A 20626-nucleotide genomic window follows, 5' to 3' on the forward strand; every position below is an offset into this window, starting at 1 on the left:
AGAGGCTATGTTCTTGTCGAAACGTTAGCCTTTCTAAATAAAATGAATAGGGGGAATCCTTTGTTTAGCGTGGAATTTCACAGAATCCCTTATTTTTAGGGGAGTGTGGATATTCGAGTTATCGAATTCGAATCAAACAGCAATCACACAAAGTATTTCATTCGCGAATCGAATACCCAATATTGGGGTTTTCGAATATCCGGAAAGTGGGCTTCACCTGACGCTTCCCTGCATGAGGTGAAGCATGCTTTATGAAATTGCCCATGCTGCAGGACCGACACAGACAGACTGTAGTTTAGCTTAAGATAACGTTAGCCCAAGTTTATTGTGCAAACTCCACCTGAGGAAGTCCGCGTCCCTCCCGGAAGCGTCCCTCCCGGAAGCGTCCCTCCCGTGTGCAGTTTAGTTGTGGAAGTGGGGGATTTTGATTTGATATTTTGGAGTTTGCCTAGACTCTTAAATAATGCCTACAGCCCAGAAACAAAAATGGTGTCCTAAAGATGTAACTTCCACGGGGCATGTATTTTGAGCTCCTTCCTATAAAGTTCCTATAAACTCTGTAGATGCCAAAACATCTTTCAGCAGGTACAAAATGATTGCAGGTGACAGACGACATTCTTTGTCAGAGGAGAACAGCAAATATCATGTATCTAATACTGAGCCACAACAGTGCTTCGAATCTGTAATATTATAAAATATTTTTGTTACCACATTAGCCAAGAAAATAAAGTGTTTCCTGTTTCAAGCAGCCGTTGACTGCTTGCCACGGAAAATTGCTGAATTTACAAGTCAGAGCCACAGAATTTTAAATTTGCCGCAGCAGAAAACCAGGGGCCTTAATTATAGCCATCATTGGGAATGCTCAAGGGCACACTGCAAATGAAGCCAGAGGTCCCTTTACAATGCATTGATTTTCTTACTCAAGTGTCTCATCTAGTGTAGCTCATTCTCATTCATTTGATTTTTCAAGCAGGTTCTTCTACCCACCATTACCGGTATGACCAATACATCAAGCCCCATCCAAAATAATGATCAGAGGAACCTCGTAGTGGACACATGCTGGAAAAGGACCTTTCCTTAATCGATATGCTTTCAGTTGTTCGAGCACGTCGCTGGCACATTTTTATCTTTCTGAACAGGGAGAAGATTCTGCTCTATCATTCCGTGATAGATTAACAGAAAATTATAAGCGTGAACGCGGGACCAAAGGTGGGCTGAGACAGCACGCTCATTTTCTTGTTATTTCGGTTTCGTCACTGATTGTCCTCTCCCATTTCAGAGCCAATCAAATCTTCCTTACCACCTGAAGAGAGGAATCTGACCTAGGGCTTTAACAACTATTCTATAATTATGTAATTGGGGGTTTACGTCGCGAGACAACTGAGATCCCTGGGGCTTTAACGCGGAGTCGAATGATGTCACCTGTCTGGTTTCCACTAGAAGGTCAGCAGTGTTCCAATGATCATGGTTTATTATTACAAGGCCTAAACGCCTATTTCGTTGTTTCTTCTCATATGCGACATTGTTATAAAAATATAGTTAGTCTTTCTCTGTAATGGATGTCATCGAGTCATCGGAATCAGTCCGAAACCCAAAGCCACCGCCACCAGGTGTTTCTATGTGAAGGATATCCTGCAAGAAAACAGGAAAAGGTTACTTTTTAATAACTGAATGTATTTATGCGATACCTATCCACACCTCAGCTCAGCTCAGCTTATCTCATCTCAGTCGAGCCTGTTCATAACGACATTGAAGGAAATGCAAACCCCGATCCTTGTATCGGAGTCATCGTTAGAAACTACCTTTTGCGAAATCGCCAGTCAGGATCACATCAGTGAAGTAGAATGGCACAAGTAGAACGCCGATGAACATGCGTGCATTTGTTTCGAGCGCAAAATCATTTTATCCAACTCTAAATTGACGCAGCTTTGTGTTGAAAGCTGTTCCAACGACAACATGCCTGCCGATACCACGTGAGGCTCTGCACCTTTTGAGATAGACGACTTCGTCCACTGCTCGTAATCCAGTGCTGCGCTGCTGCGCTCCTCACTATCGGAACTACACTGTCCATCAGAACGTGTCTCGCTCACGGGTAATTCGTCGACGTGTGTTTCGGTGGAGTAACACAACTGTCTGCCAACTCACGTTTTGGAACCACAGTACATTTGGAACCACATACATGTACTGTGGTACATGTATGTGGTTCCAAATGTACCAAATTACCAAATGTCCAAATGTACATGTACCACAGTACATGTATTATGCGAGCAGGGTGTCGAACCGAACCCGAACTGAATACCGTACCCGAACCGAACCCGAACCGAAATTTTCATGACACTGTTGAACCCGAACTGGAGCAGAACCGTAAAAAATAATAGCGGTAACCGGTTCACAACAAAACGGTTCTGACATAAAAGAAGTCAGCTTAAGTGTTCCTCTCAATCCCCAAACGAAGACATATTGGTATCATCATCATGCGTCGATATCATGGATTTCGGAAATTTTCACCTAGCAGTCAAACGAGGACGTATAGTAAGTATACTTTCAGCGTCTTTTTAACACGTTGAAGCGCAGTTGTCCTTGTGAGCGCCGCGGCTAGCACCCCATGCACGCGCTGCGGCGTCTACTTTTCAGAGACGAGGCGCACTGCGGACGAATGAAACAGGAATGGAGTAGGCCAGTTATGTAGCTCTATAGGACAACTATGTGATTAAGTAAACGCCCAACATTTCCCTTTACACGTGAGCAGTAGAAATTAAACAAGTCAGAAACATGAGAAGTGGAGAAGGAGCGTATGCAGAACGGTGCCTGTCTGATTGGTCGTGGTTTGAAAAGTAAATGCAGTTCTGCTTATTGGTAGTGCAATTGTGTCGTGACACATGGCCTTTGTGTTGTGGATTAACTAGTACACTGCAGTGAGCTCGGACAGAGTAAGGCTGGCAGGCTTATTTTCGACATGCTTCTGTACAGTTTCAGATAGATTCACGCTGCGAATGTAGTGTGCCGGCAAGTACTGTTGTCTATGTAACGCTGTCCATCTTATTAGGCTTCATTTAAGTGCATCTTGCTGGAACTGTGGGTGTGAAGAAAGATTTTGGGAACAGCAAGTAGCAGGACTATACTGCTTCATCAGCGTGGACTCTATTTGCAATAAGCGTTCATGCATTTTTCCTTTCTCTCGCCTGACCGCTAAAAACGTCAATGCAGACAACAGCAGTAAGCTGTTAGCCACGCATTTCCTGATAAAAGCAGTTTTATGAAACATATAAAATGGAAGCGTTGAACCGGTTCGCGAACAGATTCGGGGCTGCAAACCGGTTCGATTTTTGGCGTGGCCAAACCGGAACTGAACCGGAACAAAATCAAAGCAACGCGAACCCGAACCGAACCCGTATTTTTTGTGGTTTGACACTCTGCTTGCAAGGACGTATTCCACCAGTACAAAATCTGTCGAGCATGTGCAACTTTTGGGTCGAGCCACGTGCATTTCCTCGTTAAACGGCGTCCCGGAACTGCAGATGCCATCTTAGCACGCAGCAAACCAAAAAAAAAAAAAAAAAAAGCTTGAGGGCGAGAGAACGATGTGGAGAGGGAACCTCCTCCTCTACTTCTCGTGGGCCTCTTCAAACTCACGCCCATCTAATCGCCGGCAGTCATGTGCAGTTAAAGGCACTGTTTTCTCACTCTAATGCTCACGGAAGCTAAGGCTCTTGAAAATGCCACCGTAATTTGTTTTCAGTGAAAAGGTGGAATCTTGCCTTTCAAATTTCATGCATTTTACTGGCCATCGGGAGAATTCTGATCGCAACATGCAAACAAACGCTTTCGCGGCGATCGTTATATCGATGTCTTCGCTATATGTATCTCAATGGGTCAGCTGACGGGAACCAGCAATTTGATCGTAATATCGGAGTTATCGTTATAGCGAAGATCGTAATAAACAGGCTTGACTGTATTCACCTGCAGCTAAATCCTAGCAGTTTGAATTGTGTGGTAGAAAGCTATGATGTGGAAAATCTTAAAAATACGAGAATGGAAAATCCAATGCTATTCTGACATTTACATCGCTGTTGCTGCATCATGCAATGTTCACACTTCAATTGCACATGCCCAACAAAAACAGATGTTCAGAACATCAAGTTTAAATTGTAGTGCCATGCTCAGTGGAGTAATATTTTGGGGTCACCAATATTAGCTTGTTATCAGCTTACCCCTGGTGACACAGCAAGTGCACATTTTGAGCTCAGGTTGACAGTTCGTCCATTGTTAAAGAACAGCAGGTTCAATCCACAACGCCCTGGTTCACCACCTGCACCATGAAAGCTTGCATGTAGCAATTTACATATTATTTCATGACTGTCCAATTCCAGCACACAAAAAGCTTCTCCTTAGAAATGTACCAGGATAGGCAAAACCAACACCTTTTTATGTAACAGCTCATTTTGGCAGTCCTCTCTACAATATGGTACCAATACAACTGCCAGCAACCTTACGGGGGTACTGCACAGGTGCTTTCAGCAGCCAATGGCAGTCAAGCCCAACTACAGCTAGGTGCTTTACACGGCTGCGCCAACTGTCATCGACATCTCAATGGCAGTTGACTGCAACTGAGACAGACAATCCCAGTTTAACCAGTAACTGGCAAGATGGCAGTTACAATTGCAATGGGCACGTACCATGCATCCAATAATTGCCTGCTGTGGATTGTGGATTGGCTTCTCAATTGGACTATGCTGGCTCTTATGTGGTTTATACCCTGTCACACGGCAAACTGAAGGCCATTCCCAGCTAATGACATATGTTCCGTGCCACACGGTGAAACGAAATGGCATTCCCCTTTCCCTCTCGCACAGACTGCATACACTCGGCAGTAGAGAGGTAGCAAAAACAACAACGATAAACCATTAGGAGAAATTAAACATGGATCAAATGTTGTACTCCAATATTTTATCGCAGTTTCGACATGAAGGAAGGAACGCTTAATACTTTTTCAGAGCACTACCTTCGTTCCCAGATGACTCCCACGCCCGCGCGATTGACATATTCCACATAGGGTTTGGCTTGTGATACTTAGCCAACTGAGCGTTGTCCAAAGGGGCAACAATTTTGTGAAACAATCTAATGCTTCGCTAGTTTTGAGAAGAAAAAAATATATAACAAATGTACCTGTATATACGTAGCTTCGTATATGTTCAGCGCTGGTGCCTTAATCGTCGACAGTGACATTCATTTGCGAATGACATTCTTTTTCCTCGAGTAGCTCGATGCAATAGAAGCGAACGTCATTTGCTGGGAAAGCCATTCAATTTGCCGCAATCAGCAAACTGAATGGCAATCCCAGCTTGCTTCAGGACGCAAGCCACAAAAAAAATGCAGGAACTTCTTACAACCTATATTACAAAACACACTTACAGAAATAATGAAGAAAACAAGATAACAAGTTACATTTATCGATATACAGTAGTCACGTGTAGTGGCATGTCCAGGGTACGCATCACCCGGTGCAGCAATTGTTCGCTTCACCCCTCCTCCCAATAATGTGTCCTTTTCCATACCAGGCGATACACAATAAGCAATCATATGACACCACACGCCCAAAAAGAGTCACGAGCTAGCAAGAGAGCTCCTCATGTTATTTTTGGAGTTATCGTGCCGCAGAGAAAGACAGTACTGGTGCGGCTCGTCATCCTTTCCGTAGTGTCACCAAGTGCGGACCGCACGCCTTGCACCCCCTAGTGATGCCACTGGTCACGTGACATAATCATATGATAGAGAAATTAAACCCAGCACAGCTCAACTGCTGTTGGCCTCAATGGCAGTTGAGATTGCCCGTGTAACAGGGTTATTACTTGCATGAACCTTGCTCAAACTTCCTCATACCTTTGAGGCCGTAAGGAGCAAAGACGCGCCTTTCTGTGAGCACTGAGAGGTGGAACTCTTTCCTAAAGAGCATTTCCCTGATGACACCATTACCACCAGTAAAGCAGCCCTTGCCACCAGTGCCAGGGTTTAGGTGGTAGCGCTTCAGGATTACTGGATAACTGCGCAAACAAGGCAAACATATTTAAGGAACTCACCAAGGTACATGGACTGGCAACACCGAAATAGTGTTCAATTGTTAACATTTCTACTCTCTTGCCTCTAACAAAGTTAGCTAACAGTAATAGGTCATTTAAAAGAACAAACACGAATCACAAAAATTAGAAGAAAAAGAAAGGCTAAGAGACAGCCACAACTTTGGTCGCTGTTGAACTGCGTAGGTAACAGCAGGAGAAACCGGCGCAATGTCGAAAAATGGGCATTAGTGTATGGTGTATGGTGTATTAGTGTCCTATTGGATGACAAATGTCAGTCGGACTTCCTCATAGCGATCAGGCATGATTCCATGGGGAGGAGTTGGATGTCCTGACCTTCATAACAATTTCTGCAGTCACATAGTGTTTCTTACCTTACCTTACCTTAAGTTTTATTTGTAGCATGCTGCCCGAGCTCAGAACCACCGCAGAAAAGTACCAGATCTGCCTCCGGTGGCGACACATGCCTAATAATTTACGCTGTACACAGTGATACTATAGAGAGCCCAAGCACAGGGCCTCCATTCTTACCGCTGCAGCACTTGTATTTGCAACAAATATGAAGACATGGAAGGCAGCACTCCTGGTTACTCATTGGGTTGAAAATACTTTCTATCTATTCCACCTGTTCACCACACAGTAGAGGTTAAAAAGTCAGAGAAAGAGGACAAGAGCGTCTGCAGCACCTGCCTTGTAGCAGGTAGCTCTCCACATCCCCGGTCCTCAAGAGGATAAAAATCAGACTTCAAGGTAACTCGTTACAGGTAACTCATTACTGTAACTAAATTCCTTTTTTTGGTAACTTAACTCAGTACTTTTGCGCCGTGGTAACTTTCAGAGGAACTCGTTCCTTTTTCAGGTAACTTTGCCAAAGTAAATTAAGTTAAGTCCCAAGTTACTTGTAACTCGCTTTCCACTCACGTCCACATATTTTCTTGCTTTCCCTCCCGTGCCTTCTTAGCATTTTTCGACATAAAACGTGATATTCAATCAATGACTGTATTTTATTCAAAACCACAGCACACAAAAACCGTTCTGCCCGCCTGAACCGCATACCGTTCTGATGTCTTCCTGACTCCACTGACTATCGACCCTATTTAGCATCGTTCATCACCTCATCCTCAGGACACATGTCATCCTGCCCATTGTGCCTTGGGGTAGTGTGGCAAATTTCCCCATTCATTATCATTAATTTATTTGTTGTTGTTGTTGTATTTTATTCAGGAAGTCAGAACCGCTGCCATTGAAATGAAGCTGGACCATTGTGCGCCCACAGGGAGTGAGATGCAAGGCGTTCGAATAGACATCTACCAGAGAAACGTCACGGCTGGGTTCCACGAACGGGCACTTATTCGCTGCCTCCAATTGAAAGAAAAGTAGGACCGAGGGTCGCATCCCGTTAAGGGACCAAGTCGTAATCCCCTCAAGACCGTGGCTTTCGGGTGTGACCTTGTTCATATCTAGCTTCGAGCGTAGTTCAATTCTACCAAATTTTGCTGCTGTCGAACACTATGACGCCATTTGTTTACAAACAGGGAGAGGTCTATTGTTGGACATAAACGAAAACGATCTAAGCGTGTTGCAATCCTCCACAAGCAACTCAAGGTCTAACTCAACTGCTCACGCACGCTGCACCTGTGTAATGCTATTTTGTGTCCGAAGTAACTTGGAAGTAACTCATTCTTTTTTTTAAGTAACTCAGTAACTGCAAGCTACATTTCAGGCTGAAGAACTTCGTTATTAACTTAATTACATTTTGCACACGGTAACTTAACTTGTAACAAGTTCTTTTTGACGGGTAACTTTTCAATCTATGGTAAATATGAGGGGAGCAAACATGGTATGTCACGCGGGGCTGTTTTCGTCGTGATCATTGGCTCCCTCGAGCAGAGAGAGGAAATGAGCGAGAATTTTTTGCACACGTTTATTGTGGCTCCATCATGGCACGCACACTCCCCCCCCCCCCCCCCCCCAACACCTCTTACTACTTACTGAAATGGGCTAGCTGTCGCGACAAAAAATTACTTCCATCGATGCAGCAAAATAGGAACAAGGACAACACGAGAGACACGCTACACTCGTGTTGTCCTTATTCCTGTCTCGCTGCATCGACAGATTATGTACCAACCTGCCCATCTACGAAAACAAATTACTTTTTTAAAGATAAGTAGACTCGACTTCCAGGAAAAGCAATAAATGCCTAGAAGATTTGAGGAATGCCGCAAACTTATCACAGTCGACCCCCGTTTATCCGGACGGTGCCGTTCCCGGCGAAATCGTCCGGATACCGGGGCATCCGGATAAATGAAACGACCAAATAGAAGCATCCTACAGAGCAAGGTTTAATTAAAACACAGAAATCTCGTCAATGACAGCTGTTCCATAGTAGTGTAGGCACACGATTCCTGCAAGCTTTTGCTAATCGCGTAGAGTTGAGCCACGCTGTTGCGCTGGTCGAAGAATGTCAGTGCGGACGCAAAGTGTCAATGTCGGAGCCTTGTTTCTCACTGGCGTCATCGGCACCGTCTTGCTGCATATCATCGGAGGCAACAGCAGCAATCACACCGTCATCAGTCACAGCTGCACACGCATCATCATCCTTATCAACGTCAACGTAGACAGAAACCGCAGCATCATCTACGGCAGTCGCAGTGAGCCTCTGCATCAGGGATCGCAGCTCAGCTTGGGGAATGTCTTCATCGGCCAACGGGCCGTAAGCAGCAGGTCCTCGGGTTGGAGTTTTCCCCTCTAGAACCGGACAGTTGCTCAAGATATTTCCAAATGACTCGACTGGTCAACGTGACCCAACGCACACAAATAGAGAAGGGGGTCATTGTGCACGGTTGTCTCCCCTACGGAGGAATGTAGGTCCCTGACACGTGACAGGGATAACCCGAACACAGCGAAAAGGGTGACGAAGCGGGGTCAGCGTCTCCTCTTACTCACGGTAGTCCGGATAACTGAAGCTGGATTACAAGAGTTTTCGGCTTTCGTTCCCTGGAATTCTTGTCCGAGTCCGGAAGCTGAAGTCCGGATAAACGAGAACAAAATACATGGAGGAAAATCCGTTCCCGTGCTTTTTGTCCGGATACCACGGGATCCGGATAAATGAAGTCCGGAAAAACGGGGGTCGACTGTATTTGTTGCAATTTTGTGACAAGGTCAAATGCTTTGTCGAGTCCTTCGTGGTGAATATAAATACACACACTAAAACACAAGAATTCCTGCAGTGTCTGAACTGTTGTATTCTATTTTATCCTTCATTATACGTGCAAAAAGGAAACCAGGCACATCAGAAGCATTCACAAAAGCAGACACTGACCGTCTTTCCAAAATTTCGGGGTCCGTGATACGAGTGTTCGTCATGTGAGTGTGGATTCCACTTCTACCGTTCCAGCGTGGCCCCTGTAGTGAACAAGGAATGAAGCTTGTTTTTACCCTGAACATTAACCAGACTGCCACACCGGCAGGTAGATCACTTGGAAATAGCACGCCACCACTCCAAGCAGTGGCGTCACTAGGGCACGCGTCACCCGGTGCTGGAGCTCTTTGCGTCACGCCCCCGCCAATCACCATTAACGGATCACTTTCCGTACCAGGCGACACAATATAAAGAACAATACACCACACTTAGAAAAAAAATCATGTGCTCGCAGAGGGCTCCTGATGTTGTTTTTGGTGTCATCGTGCCGCAGAGAACGGGAGGAAGTGGCAGTACTGGTGCGGCACGTCACCCCCTTTTGTCATGTCACCTGGTGTGGACCGCACCCCCCCCAGTGACGCCACTGACCCCAAGAACTATGGAAAGCAACTCACGGCTCCTGCTCCGCCCCCAATGGTCTCATAATACCCCATCGTATCGTCACCGAATGTTATGTTGTTCATACAACCCTAAAAGAAAAAGTGTACCATTAAAGCCATTGTACAAACCTAGAACAAATCAACATTTCAATCAAATTAGCGTATAATTATTTATTTGTGAATTCCTTATTCTCATTCTCTTAAATAAGCATGAAAGTTTGTTTTCTTAAATTCTGTGTTAGCACCGCGAAGCAACTGTGGCTATGAGCGACGTACAGATGCGGACAGATGGAGAGAGGACAGCAGGAAGGAGTGGGGGACAGGGGGGTTAGTATGCGTCCTGGGCAGACTTCAGGGGGAACTGTGCCGACATTCGTCTGGAAAGTCTTCGGAAAACCCAGGGAAAACTAAGCATGAAAGGCACGTCGAAGACACATGAACATACTACTTTCATGAACTGTCATGCAAAATATTTCCTTTGGGAAGTCCGCACTTCCTGAGAAAATTAGTTTACAAAAATGCACGCTACGGAGGCGAACTCTCCCGGCTCCTTCTCTCGTGTTGCGACACCAGACCATCCAAGCACTTTTATTGGCTGCCGAGAATGCCTGCCACAGCGCGGGAGCAAGGCGACTGGCCAACTGCTCTGTATGAGATGCGGGAAGGGCGCCGCCGAATACAACCGCAAAAAGAATTAAAGGAAGAGGAAGAGGAGGCGCGCTCCTCACTATTGTGCGGATGACGTGACGTTGTATACTGGCAGTCGAGGGAAGGAAATAAAGTTAAAATCCAGAGGGGGGGGGGGGGGGGGGGGGTGTGATCCATACTAAAAGCGATAAAAAACCCCAGTGCGAGGGAGAAGGAAGGGGAGAGGTTATTGTATTATAAAGGGGATGTTTCACAAATAAAAATCTTTGGTTGGCAGTACAGTGCTGTGTTTGTCTCATCCTTTGTCCTTTTCGTTGTCCCCTCGCACTGGGGAATTTTATCGCTTTTTGAGGGAAGGAGCTGTTCTGACACGTGAGATTGAAACCTCTTCTGCGCACCAGAATTGCGCGCTGCGCTCGTATTTAATGTGCACATGTGTGCCTGAGCTTATAGTCATAATTTCTGCTCCTCTTGGCATGTAGTTCTTTGAGCTCTTTTATGCTCCTCTGTAGGAGCCTATGAGAGGGCCAGGACTTTGAAGGGCGTGCAGGCCAGGGACTTCTCTTTCGCGCTAGATATCAGCTGGGACGATTGTTCTTTTGCAGAAACGAGCGAGGTTTGTCCTATACAAACCGATGCTGCCAAAAACAAACAAAAAACTAAATTTTATTTTTATAAATTCTGAATTTTTTATTTGTCTCGTCGTGTCAAGTATATACGCTAGTTTAATGCTTTTCCAGTTACATTCTTACACGAGCAATGATTCATATATATGGTTTAAAATGATGCTTCAGTAAGACAACTTGCCTGAGAAGCGGCGCATGTGCCAAAGGCCATGAAGATAACATCCACAATTCGTTGCGATGTCAGTACATTACCGCCGACAACAGCGGCATCATCCGATGGGTTCAGTAGGCAATTCTTCGGAATGACGACCTTTATAGGAGCCAGACAGCCCTAGGAAAGCGTTGAATTCTGCACGTCAGTGGCTCCGTAGTAACAATTTGTGACCACACGATAGAATAACAATAAAACCTGTCCAATCATTGTTGGTACGAAGAACAATGTGTTTTTAATCTCAACACTGTGTGCATCAAAAGCAGCCCCGAAAGGAATTGCCCTTGTCCTTGACGCTATAGTTAGTGGCGTTGAAAAGTGTATTGTACTGAAAACTGGCGTTTAAAAATGTTTTTACGTGTATTGTGATTGGTTCCATTCTAGCGGAAGTAAAACAGAACACGGAAAGGCGACAAAAACGCTGCCGCCTCCCAAGCTGACCACTCCAGTTGAAGCGTGCTGCAGCACGCTTCAACTGTGGAGATGTCGCTAATTAATCATTTAACTTGCCTTCAGAGAAAGAACTGATGTGCATTTGCCTCAAAGGCTTCATCGCTGTTGCTTCGTATCTGCAGGCTTTTGCACATGATGAAATTGCGCAGTAGACACTGCTGGTGATAACCAGCACAACAACATACGTATAGTCTCTATATTTTGCTTAATGACGCCTAAATTGTACACACACACACTGTAAAGGAACGATCCGATACGGAGAACGTTCTTACCTGGTTAAGGGGCACATCGTGTCCAACCATACACCGGAGGCAGTATATGATGGCTGATAGAGTGACAGCTCTTGGTGTATTGCAATTTCCGTAAACCTCGTAAGACGTTCCAGTAAAATCAAACACGGCCGATCCCTGATGGAAATCGATACGGTTCAAGAACTAAGACAATGTGCAGTATAGTTCCACCTTGAACTTAAGCGTAAGAAAGTTGATAATTCGCTTTACGTCGCGAAACAACTATGATCATCATAGGGTGGTGTTTATCTTGGCTGTTATGCAGGAATATCTGAAGACCTCTCGAAGCACTCAAGGATTGCATCTCAAAATCCAACCGGCCAACTGGAACCCTTACTCTTGGCCTCATAATTTAAAAAAAGAGCCCACAGGGAAGGCATGCAGCAACACTTCCACGTAGCTCTCTATGCCCATAAATGCACCGGTCCCATAAGTTTTTCCCCCAGCGCTGCTAGACCTCTGTCGTAGGATAGCCACCTCTTCAGGCAGGTCATGCAGGCCCCCTGACAACAGGGTCAGCAGAGAAACGCTTCCTGCTCAGGAACCCTCTCAGGCGTATAGGTGCGACTTTCAAATGGAAAACCTACAATTCTGCAATATGAGCGCAAACCATGCAGCTCACCGTCGTTTCCTCAAGTTCGACTGCGAGCATGATCCGAGAGCCGTCGTCCATGCGGTCGCAGCCAAACAGCCTCGCTCTGCCCTGCTCCTTTATTGCTGTACTTGCGATGCTGCGAAGCATGTCACGCACTGCAACCTCCGCATTTTTCTGCAAGAGAAATTTACGGTATAACAACCCCAATACAGAATTCAACTCAAGAGAAACAGCTCAGGTTCAAACACTTATGAGAGAAAGATCATGACGCCTACGACATCCATCACCATGTCACTAGCCAACGAGAACGTGAGTGCCTCAGTACGATGCTATCTAGCAACGCATTTTCCAACAGTCCAACACAGTCCGACCAAGGGGCTGTCAGCCGTGTTGTATGGGTAAAAAAACATCGCTGCATTTTTGGGCTTTTTAGCAAACGCATTTAAAGGGACAGCTTGCTCGCCAAGAAACGATTTGTAAGTTTCTGTTTCTACGCGTAGTGCATTCCCTGGTTTACCGAATCATTGCTCCACTTTTCGCCGCCTTGAGCTGTATAATTTATTATCTGATGATTTGCAGTAGTTCCGTTCACATCATTCTAAGTCCTTGTCTTCTTGCTGCAGTGCGTCAAATCATGAGCAGGTACCAACTACCTCGGACTGTTCCTATAGTGTAATTTATTATCAGTATTAAAAATCATTGGAATCCACACTGTTCGAAATCACCGTGCAAAAAGATGCATGCGCGACGTCAGGGTGGGAAAATGTGGGCGTGGCCTCTGTGCATGACTTCCTTCTCTTCTGCTGCAGAGAATACGGGAGGAGGTGGTGTATGAGATGACGCTGACACGAGATAGGAAGGTCATGCGAGCCGATGAGGAGGTTCTTCGTTTGCTCCTTCTCGTAGTTGCGGGTCTGCTGCCGGCAGATACGATTTGCGTCAAAATGCAAAAAACTCTGAAACTAGCGTCCACTCGTTGGCGTTAGCAAAGGTCGTGCTGAAAACTGGGAGGTGGTGTGCACGAATCCTACCACCGGCTGTCGTCTGAGGTTTTCCACAGGTTTTTGGGCAGACTTTCCAGATAAATGTCGGCAAAGGACGCATACTAACCCCTACTCCCCTATCCCCAACTCCCTCCTGCTTTACTCTCTCCATCTGTCCTTGTCCTTGTACGCCACCCATAGCCACATGTGGGTATAAGCAACGCGCACCACATTCGCGACCTCGTGTTCACAGACTGTCCATGGAGAAATTCCATTCAGAGAAGCAGCAAATACACAAAATTTAAAATCCATTTTAAATCAACTGGGATTGTATCTACGAAAAAAACGCAAGCTTCCGTCGAGGCTAGAAGGGTAGCAAATCTACCGAACCGGTAAGGAAATGTTATGGGAAGTGAGTCAGGAGGAGAGCTGCCTGACTCTCATCCTAAGGCACTTCCCTATTGCTTCGAGGCTGCTTGTTTCAAACGCATTTGGTATAGAATGTACCAAACAGATAAGGTGACTGCAGAGATTCACTTTAAATAGCATTTAGAAGGATTTTTCATCTGCAATCAATCACTTCATGGTGCAGTGAATGTTTAGAACATTTCTCATCATCAACATACCACTTGATAGACAGCTTGTACCACCACAACAGTTCACAGCATGGCACTGAGAGTACATGCATGTCGATCAAATGGCTGCAGTCAACTACATGTTTCAACACTAACCTGAATGTGTCCCATGTAGGCTTGGACTGCTTCCAACCCATATTGGTTGATCAACTCCTTAACTAAACTTATACCCTACAAAAAAGTATAAATACATTTTTAGCATACTGTGTTTAGACTCCTAACAAAAACATATTGCTCTACTTACCTTTTGGTTGGCTGCAATTTGTGCTTGTAGATCAGCAATGTTGTCTCTGAGGTTGCGTGATCCACTACAGTTGGGCAACTTTGCTGGTGCATTGAGTGCTTCTATCAGGGCTGTGTAAACAATAAACTATGCAAATGAATAGCGGTTTATGGCATGTATAAATTGGTTTCTAATGTAATATATGTTCCGTAATTTATCCCACTGCCTTACTGGCCCCTACATTAAGAAGCATGTGTTGCAAGTGCGAGAGATTGATCACGTTGAAGCCAACTGTTGAAGGGCATGGAATTAGGGTTTTATACTAATTACTTTTCTTGTTGGATAAAATATTGACATTGCCCAATGACAGAGTTGTTGCCACAATTAATGATTTTCAAAAGTGCAATCCCGTTAATTAGAAGTTCCGGATAATTCGAAGCCACGCGTATTCGAATGGTGAGAAAACAGTCGGTAATTTGAACATATGAACGTGCACAGCGGTTTATTCGAACGAGATTGCCGCGCCAAACTGCACGCCGGCCTGGAAGCGCCCGGCCGCACGCCACCAACACGTTAGGGCCATGTTTACCAAAGTGATGATGATTGGAATTTTTATGGCACACAAGCAACTAGGACTAGTATGTATAAGCGTCAAAACTGCGATTAAGGTGCTAAAATAATACAAATACAGTCAAACTCCTTTATAGCGAACACCTTTTTAACGAAAATACCACTACAGCAAATTTTTTTGCGGTCCCGCTGGAGCCCTATTGGTCCAATAATGGACATCCTTTTTAACGAAAATACCTTTACTGCGAATTTTTTTTGCTGTCCCCTGAGTTTCGTTGTAAAGGAGTTTGACTGTACAGGCATTATAGAGCCATTTTAGTGAACAGGCATTATACATATTTAGGCATAAACATAGTAAAGAGAAAGTAATATACTTATAAAACATTTAAATAGCTGATAGCTCTAAAAAAGTTAAAAGTTCGCATGAAGGGTAGAAGAGGTTCATCCCCAAGCAATAAGGATGGGTGGAATTAAGGGCGAGCGGTATCGATAAATCTCTTGAAAATGAGGTGAATTTCATGTAATAGACACAGTAGCACACTCATTTCGCCAGAGGTGCGGGAGAGGGGCAAACCACGAGTACGGCGCTGGGCTTGAGGGGTTGGTGATAAAGCTGTAACGCATCCAAGGTGGACGTGTAGCTGCACCATAGTGAGTGAAGAATGAGGCAGGAATGAAATCGGTACTGCTTAAGCCAAGTGAAATATTTGTTTCCGCATGGCTGGTACACTTTCAGTTGGTACACACATGGTAAAGAAAGCAGATGCAAAAACCGGCACACACTTGGAATATATACTCCTCAGAAGGTATGTAAAAATGTCGTCCTATCTACAATTTTAAACATGTTTTTCCTAAAAGTTGTTTGTCTGATAAATCCATTTGCTACAACATTTAGGTCCACCTTTGCGAGCAGGCCCTTTGTGGCAATGAAGTAAGGCGATACAGCTTAGTCTGACCTGCCCCATTGTAGAGCGCAAGTTTTGAATCGTCGGAGGACCTTTTTGATGTGCAGGAGCTAACAAGTATTGAGAATACAATTCGAAGAAGTTTAACAACTTCTGGAAGTAGCATCCTTAGTGGTTCGCCTTCCTTTCCCAACAGAAACGCTTTCACGGTCTCAAATGAAGAAAGGGTTGCAACACGCTGCTTTGTAATGTCCATTAGCATGTCTCCGTGAAGGTGACCTGCATTAAGGTCTCCTTGGTAGAACTCACACAAATAAGTGCTGTCTCAACACTCCTGTCAGTAATTTTTCTTTTGACTCATGTCACGTGATCCCACGTTCCGAGAGGAAACTCTGTGCACAGGGACGAAGGCACTGTTTCGATAACCATATGTCCATTGCCCACAGAAATCTTCCGGGGCTCTGAGCTCGTATTCTTGCGATCCTTCGTCATAATGATGTGGTGCTTGTCGCTGTCTTTTCGGAACACTTCAACTTCCAACATTGACCTCTCTGGCCATTAGCTAGCACGTCGCTGCAAAAGCCAGATAATTCGCCGGGGAGTTCAGCAGTGCGTACTTTAATGGCCTTCACTATCAGCTCTGCATGGCTAAACCGTAGGCTCTTCTTCTGAAGAGCAGAATTTGCACTTTCCAACCTTTGAAAAACAAGGATCATGAGCCTAAGCATAAAATAATCGTCAAATTACTTGAGCGCCTTTGCATACCCACCAGCTTTTACCCGTGTCATTCCTTTCATCTGATGTCAGAATGAAAAGAAATTGGGCTTGCTCATGATAGTTCTTGACATCGACCGAAGTGAGGATGCCTTTAGCGTACATCTGGTTCTGCAGAACCAGAGCCTGAGAGCAGCCTGAGAGCAGCTGCAAAACTGCACGAACCAGCTGGGGTGATTTGGAGCAGTTTTAACAAAATCTATCACTTTTGTGAACAAGCTTGCAAAATCCCGGCACACATTAATTTTCATGCACAAATCTTGCAACACCAGTTATGTGTGCAACACCAGGTTCAGTATGTGTGCAAGGCAGTGGACGTACATGGCTCTTGGTTCAATATCTTGCACTAGGGCTTGAAGCCCACCGTTTTTGCCGGAAACATTTGCAGCTCCGTCATAGCATTGCCCACAGCAGTTTTCGATTCAAAGGTTGAATCGACAAACACATCTTTCAGAATCGAAAAGAGGGCATTTGCTCTAGTGTCCGCTGTCACGTAAAATCCAACAAATACCTCCTCTACTTCCAGACCCTGTTTAACGTACGTACCTAAGGCAAAAGGATAGTTGTTCCTGTGTGCTACTGTCGGAAGCTTTCTCAGCAATCACTGCATAAAACACTGCATCCTGCAAAAGTCTGATTACGGAGTGAAGCAAACTGTGGGTAATTAGCTCTAGCATTTCGTTCTGCACTTCGGGGCAAATCCACTTGTACCCAAGTAGTAAGTTTTCACAAAACTATTTATAAGCTACAGGTATCACACAAGAGAGTACATGCGGACTGCACAACAGTGATCTGTTCACAGACGTGACTGATGAATCCTGAATGTTAAAGATAATAGGATAGAAAGGACGGTGGATGAATACAATGCAGGGCACCGTTCATTTCATGCACTTCTGGTTCTGCCGCTGGTTCCTATGGCAATGAATGCTGGCACCTGTGGTTTCCAAACTATAGTTCTCACTCCGGGAGAGCGGAATTCGCGCTAGCAGCTCCACGAGAATTTAAAAAAATGCACAATCAAAGGCTTTCAAGGACTGCGGGAAAATTCCAGGGTTTTCCAGACCTTGAAAATGGCATTTTCAAATTCCAGGGTATTCAAGGGCTTCAAGAAACAGTGAAGACCATGCTGTTGGAGTCATGTCCACGGTAGCTGAGGACCCAGCCCCAGAATCTCTCCTGGAATAGTTGCTGACGGGCCCGCACCAATGGACGTGCCGGCCACAAACAGACTGTAGGTGTTGCCGTTGTTAGGTGAAACGGCCGCAGCTTGACGGTCTCTTTCTCGTAGACTGATGTGTCAAGCACTGGACATCTTCAGCAGACCAGACGAGCAGCGAGGCGATACTTTCCCCCGAGTATGTTCTCGTATTTCTCGTCCATACGTAAGGCCACCGGTTTTCCGCGCTTCCGCGAAATCTCACGGAATCCTTCGTTTGACACAGAATTTCATGGAATCCCATACTATTTTGCTCAAAATTTAGCAGAATTCTTGGATTTGCACGGAAGTTTGCAGAAATTTGATTTGGTCGAGGGATGCGATTGGCGCGATGTGGACAGTTACTGCGACGTGCAACGTCTCAGGAGAAGTATTGCGCTCTCACGCAAAAGCCCTCAGGTAAACATGCGTACTGTAGACGCTCCCAAATGCTACATGTGACCCCAGAGAGCTGACAGAAATTATGGTGACAACAGTGCTGCGCGCGTGACCTGATCTAAGTACTTTCGCTCCGCACAGACGGCCCGTGTATCCGTGTAGCTTGTGCTGCATGTTCCCAATACATATTCGAGAGTTTTAGTACCTCATACGCTATCGCCTGGGTCATTCCACGCGAAATGATCCAAGGTTGTCAATCGACCATCACCAATATTTTAAAAAAATAAGGTCTATGGGGAATACCGTCAGGTGAATCGCATCGAACGTTCCAACTGGAAATATTGATTCCATGTGTTTTTAGAGCACTTCAAAGTTTGCGCTAGGCGAGAAAACCATACCACAGGTTTTCGTCCTCTTTTCGCGCGTGCTTGCTTCTATATACGAACCAATGTGGTTTTTATGTCATCTGAGGATTATGTAGCATAGGTTAAGCAGGGCATGCGAAATAAGTCTCTCCCTCGCCCTCTAAAGTCGGGCCCAAATGTCGCCGTTTGTGCAACTTTTGTGATTTTATTCCGCGTTCCCTGCTTACCTTGTTGGAAAAGTAGGTATACGGCTCCCTGTTTACTAGCACATGGGGAACGCTAACAAAAATTTTCGCATGTCTGGGATATGCACTTGTTCTGTGAGAACCGTTGGAAAGTGACACACATCAAAACTTTGCATTTTACAGAAGAAGATTTCGGAATGTGGCAGACCACTTAAAAATCGCCGACCTACGTCATTCGATAGCGCAATGCTTCAGCTACAACATATAAAAAATCTGGAGAATTACATTTTGAGAAACGCGAGAAATGAATTTTTTTCTCGGCCATGGTTTGCTTGGCATTGGACGCAGAGAAGCTCCCTTCCAGGCACATTCTGGTCTGACGCGTCGTTAAGCAGAGACCCTTTAACAGGTTCGTTTTATATGCTTGGTACTACTGTCTTCCTGGGTTTTTCGGAGGTTCGTCTTTTATTTACACTTGTGACGTGTATACTTCCGCGTCACACTAAAAGAGGAATTTTGTATTGCGCAGCACAAACCATCTGTGAAGTAATGCACTTTTGTGACCTCAGGGTGCATACGAAGGAATGAGTCTAAGAAGGCTCTTTGAAATGCGTGCACTGCGACATTTGTATGTTGGAGGCAGTCGGAAACTATCATGTAGGATTCCACGTTTAAGTCAGGACACTGGGGCTGTTGAGTGTACACAACTATAGGGTGCACTGTTGCCTGCGACTCATCCCAGTAGAACGACTGAGGAGAGCACTGAACTACAAAGTTGTAGTTCTCGGCGGAGTCCATCAGAATTATCGCTTCCGTGGTGGGCAGGTTCTTCTTTAGGTCGCATAAGTATCGGGCTTGCCCTTTCGCAACAAAGTGATGCTCCTTCAAGTCCCGAACTTGTTGGCAAATCTTCCCTACAATGTCCTCAGTAAGGACAAGGAACGTTTCCAAGGTAGGTCTCGTGCCGGTCACCCACTGTTTCACTGTGATTTGATCTGACGTGCTGTCTCGTGTTAGGTTCAAAGTTTTCAGATGTTCCTCCAGAGGGAGCGTCCCAGGACATTTTGCGCACGTGTCAAGCATACACTTCTCGTTTTTGGTGTCACAGACCGTTCTCGGCAGTAGTGCGGTGTAGTCTTCTTTTATTCCACTTGCAAGCAACAGGAATTTCAGGTTTTGGTGGCAGTGGCACACGCACACAGTATGGGTAGGGCCTGACTTTTTCGGGTTTTATTTTTGGCCAAATTCGGGGGGTAAATGTCGGGTGATATTTTTCATTTGAAAATTCGGGTGTATTCGGGTTAAATCCCGTTACGGCATATTCTGTCGTCAGGAATTCGGGTGTATTCGGGTGATTTTTTTTGTTTAATAAAAATTTGTCTTAACATGGAACTAATGTTTAGCAATGTTATCAAACTTTATTTTAATGCACGCTTATGAGTGTGCCACGCGACCCGGATGTTTTCGGGTAGATTCGGGTTAAACCCGAATTTTACAGATTTCGTTCGGGGGGTACATATCGGGCGGATACGGGTTTAACCCTAAAAAGTCAGGCCCTAAGTATGGGTACCAGGGGCTCCTGCGACAACACACCATGGGGGCCTAAGTGAGGCAAAGCTGGAAAATCCAGCCTTCAGTGCAGGGTTCTCCTGCTTCCACATGGCAAAGCACTCTCGTAACCACATTAACATCAT

At 45.2% G+C, this 20626-nt stretch overlaps 1 protein-coding gene across 1 annotated transcript in view; it reads right to left on the bottom strand.

Annotated features, from left to right (window-relative positions):
* Positions 1–1453: 1453 nt before the first annotated feature.
* LOC135378352 (5-oxoprolinase-like) overlaps positions 1454–20626 on the bottom strand; it is a 54146-nt gene continuing 34973 nt past the window's right edge. Inside the window, exons 24-33 of the mRNA XM_064611367.1 lie at positions 14561–14670; positions 14413–14487; positions 12726–12872; positions 12086–12220; positions 11331–11480; positions 9891–9965; positions 9397–9479; positions 5881–6041; positions 4212–4309; positions 1454–1632 (exon numbers count right to left, since the gene is read on the bottom strand). Of these exons, the coding sequence (XP_064467437.1) occupies positions 1540–1632; positions 4212–4309; positions 5881–6041; positions 9397–9479; positions 9891–9965; positions 11331–11480; positions 12086–12220; positions 12726–12872; positions 14413–14487; positions 14561–14670 (1127 nt within the window). The 3' untranslated portion in view covers positions 1454–1539. The remainder of the gene's footprint in view (positions 1633–4211; positions 4310–5880; positions 6042–9396; positions 9480–9890; positions 9966–11330; positions 11481–12085; positions 12221–12725; positions 12873–14412; positions 14488–14560; positions 14671–20626) is intronic.

The sequence above is a fragment of the Ornithodoros turicata genome, chromosome 1 (assembly GCF_037126465.1).
Source record: "Ornithodoros turicata isolate Travis chromosome 1, ASM3712646v1, whole genome shotgun sequence".
Taxonomy (NCBI): Eukaryota; Metazoa; Arthropoda; class Arachnida; order Ixodida; family Argasidae; genus Ornithodoros; species Ornithodoros turicata.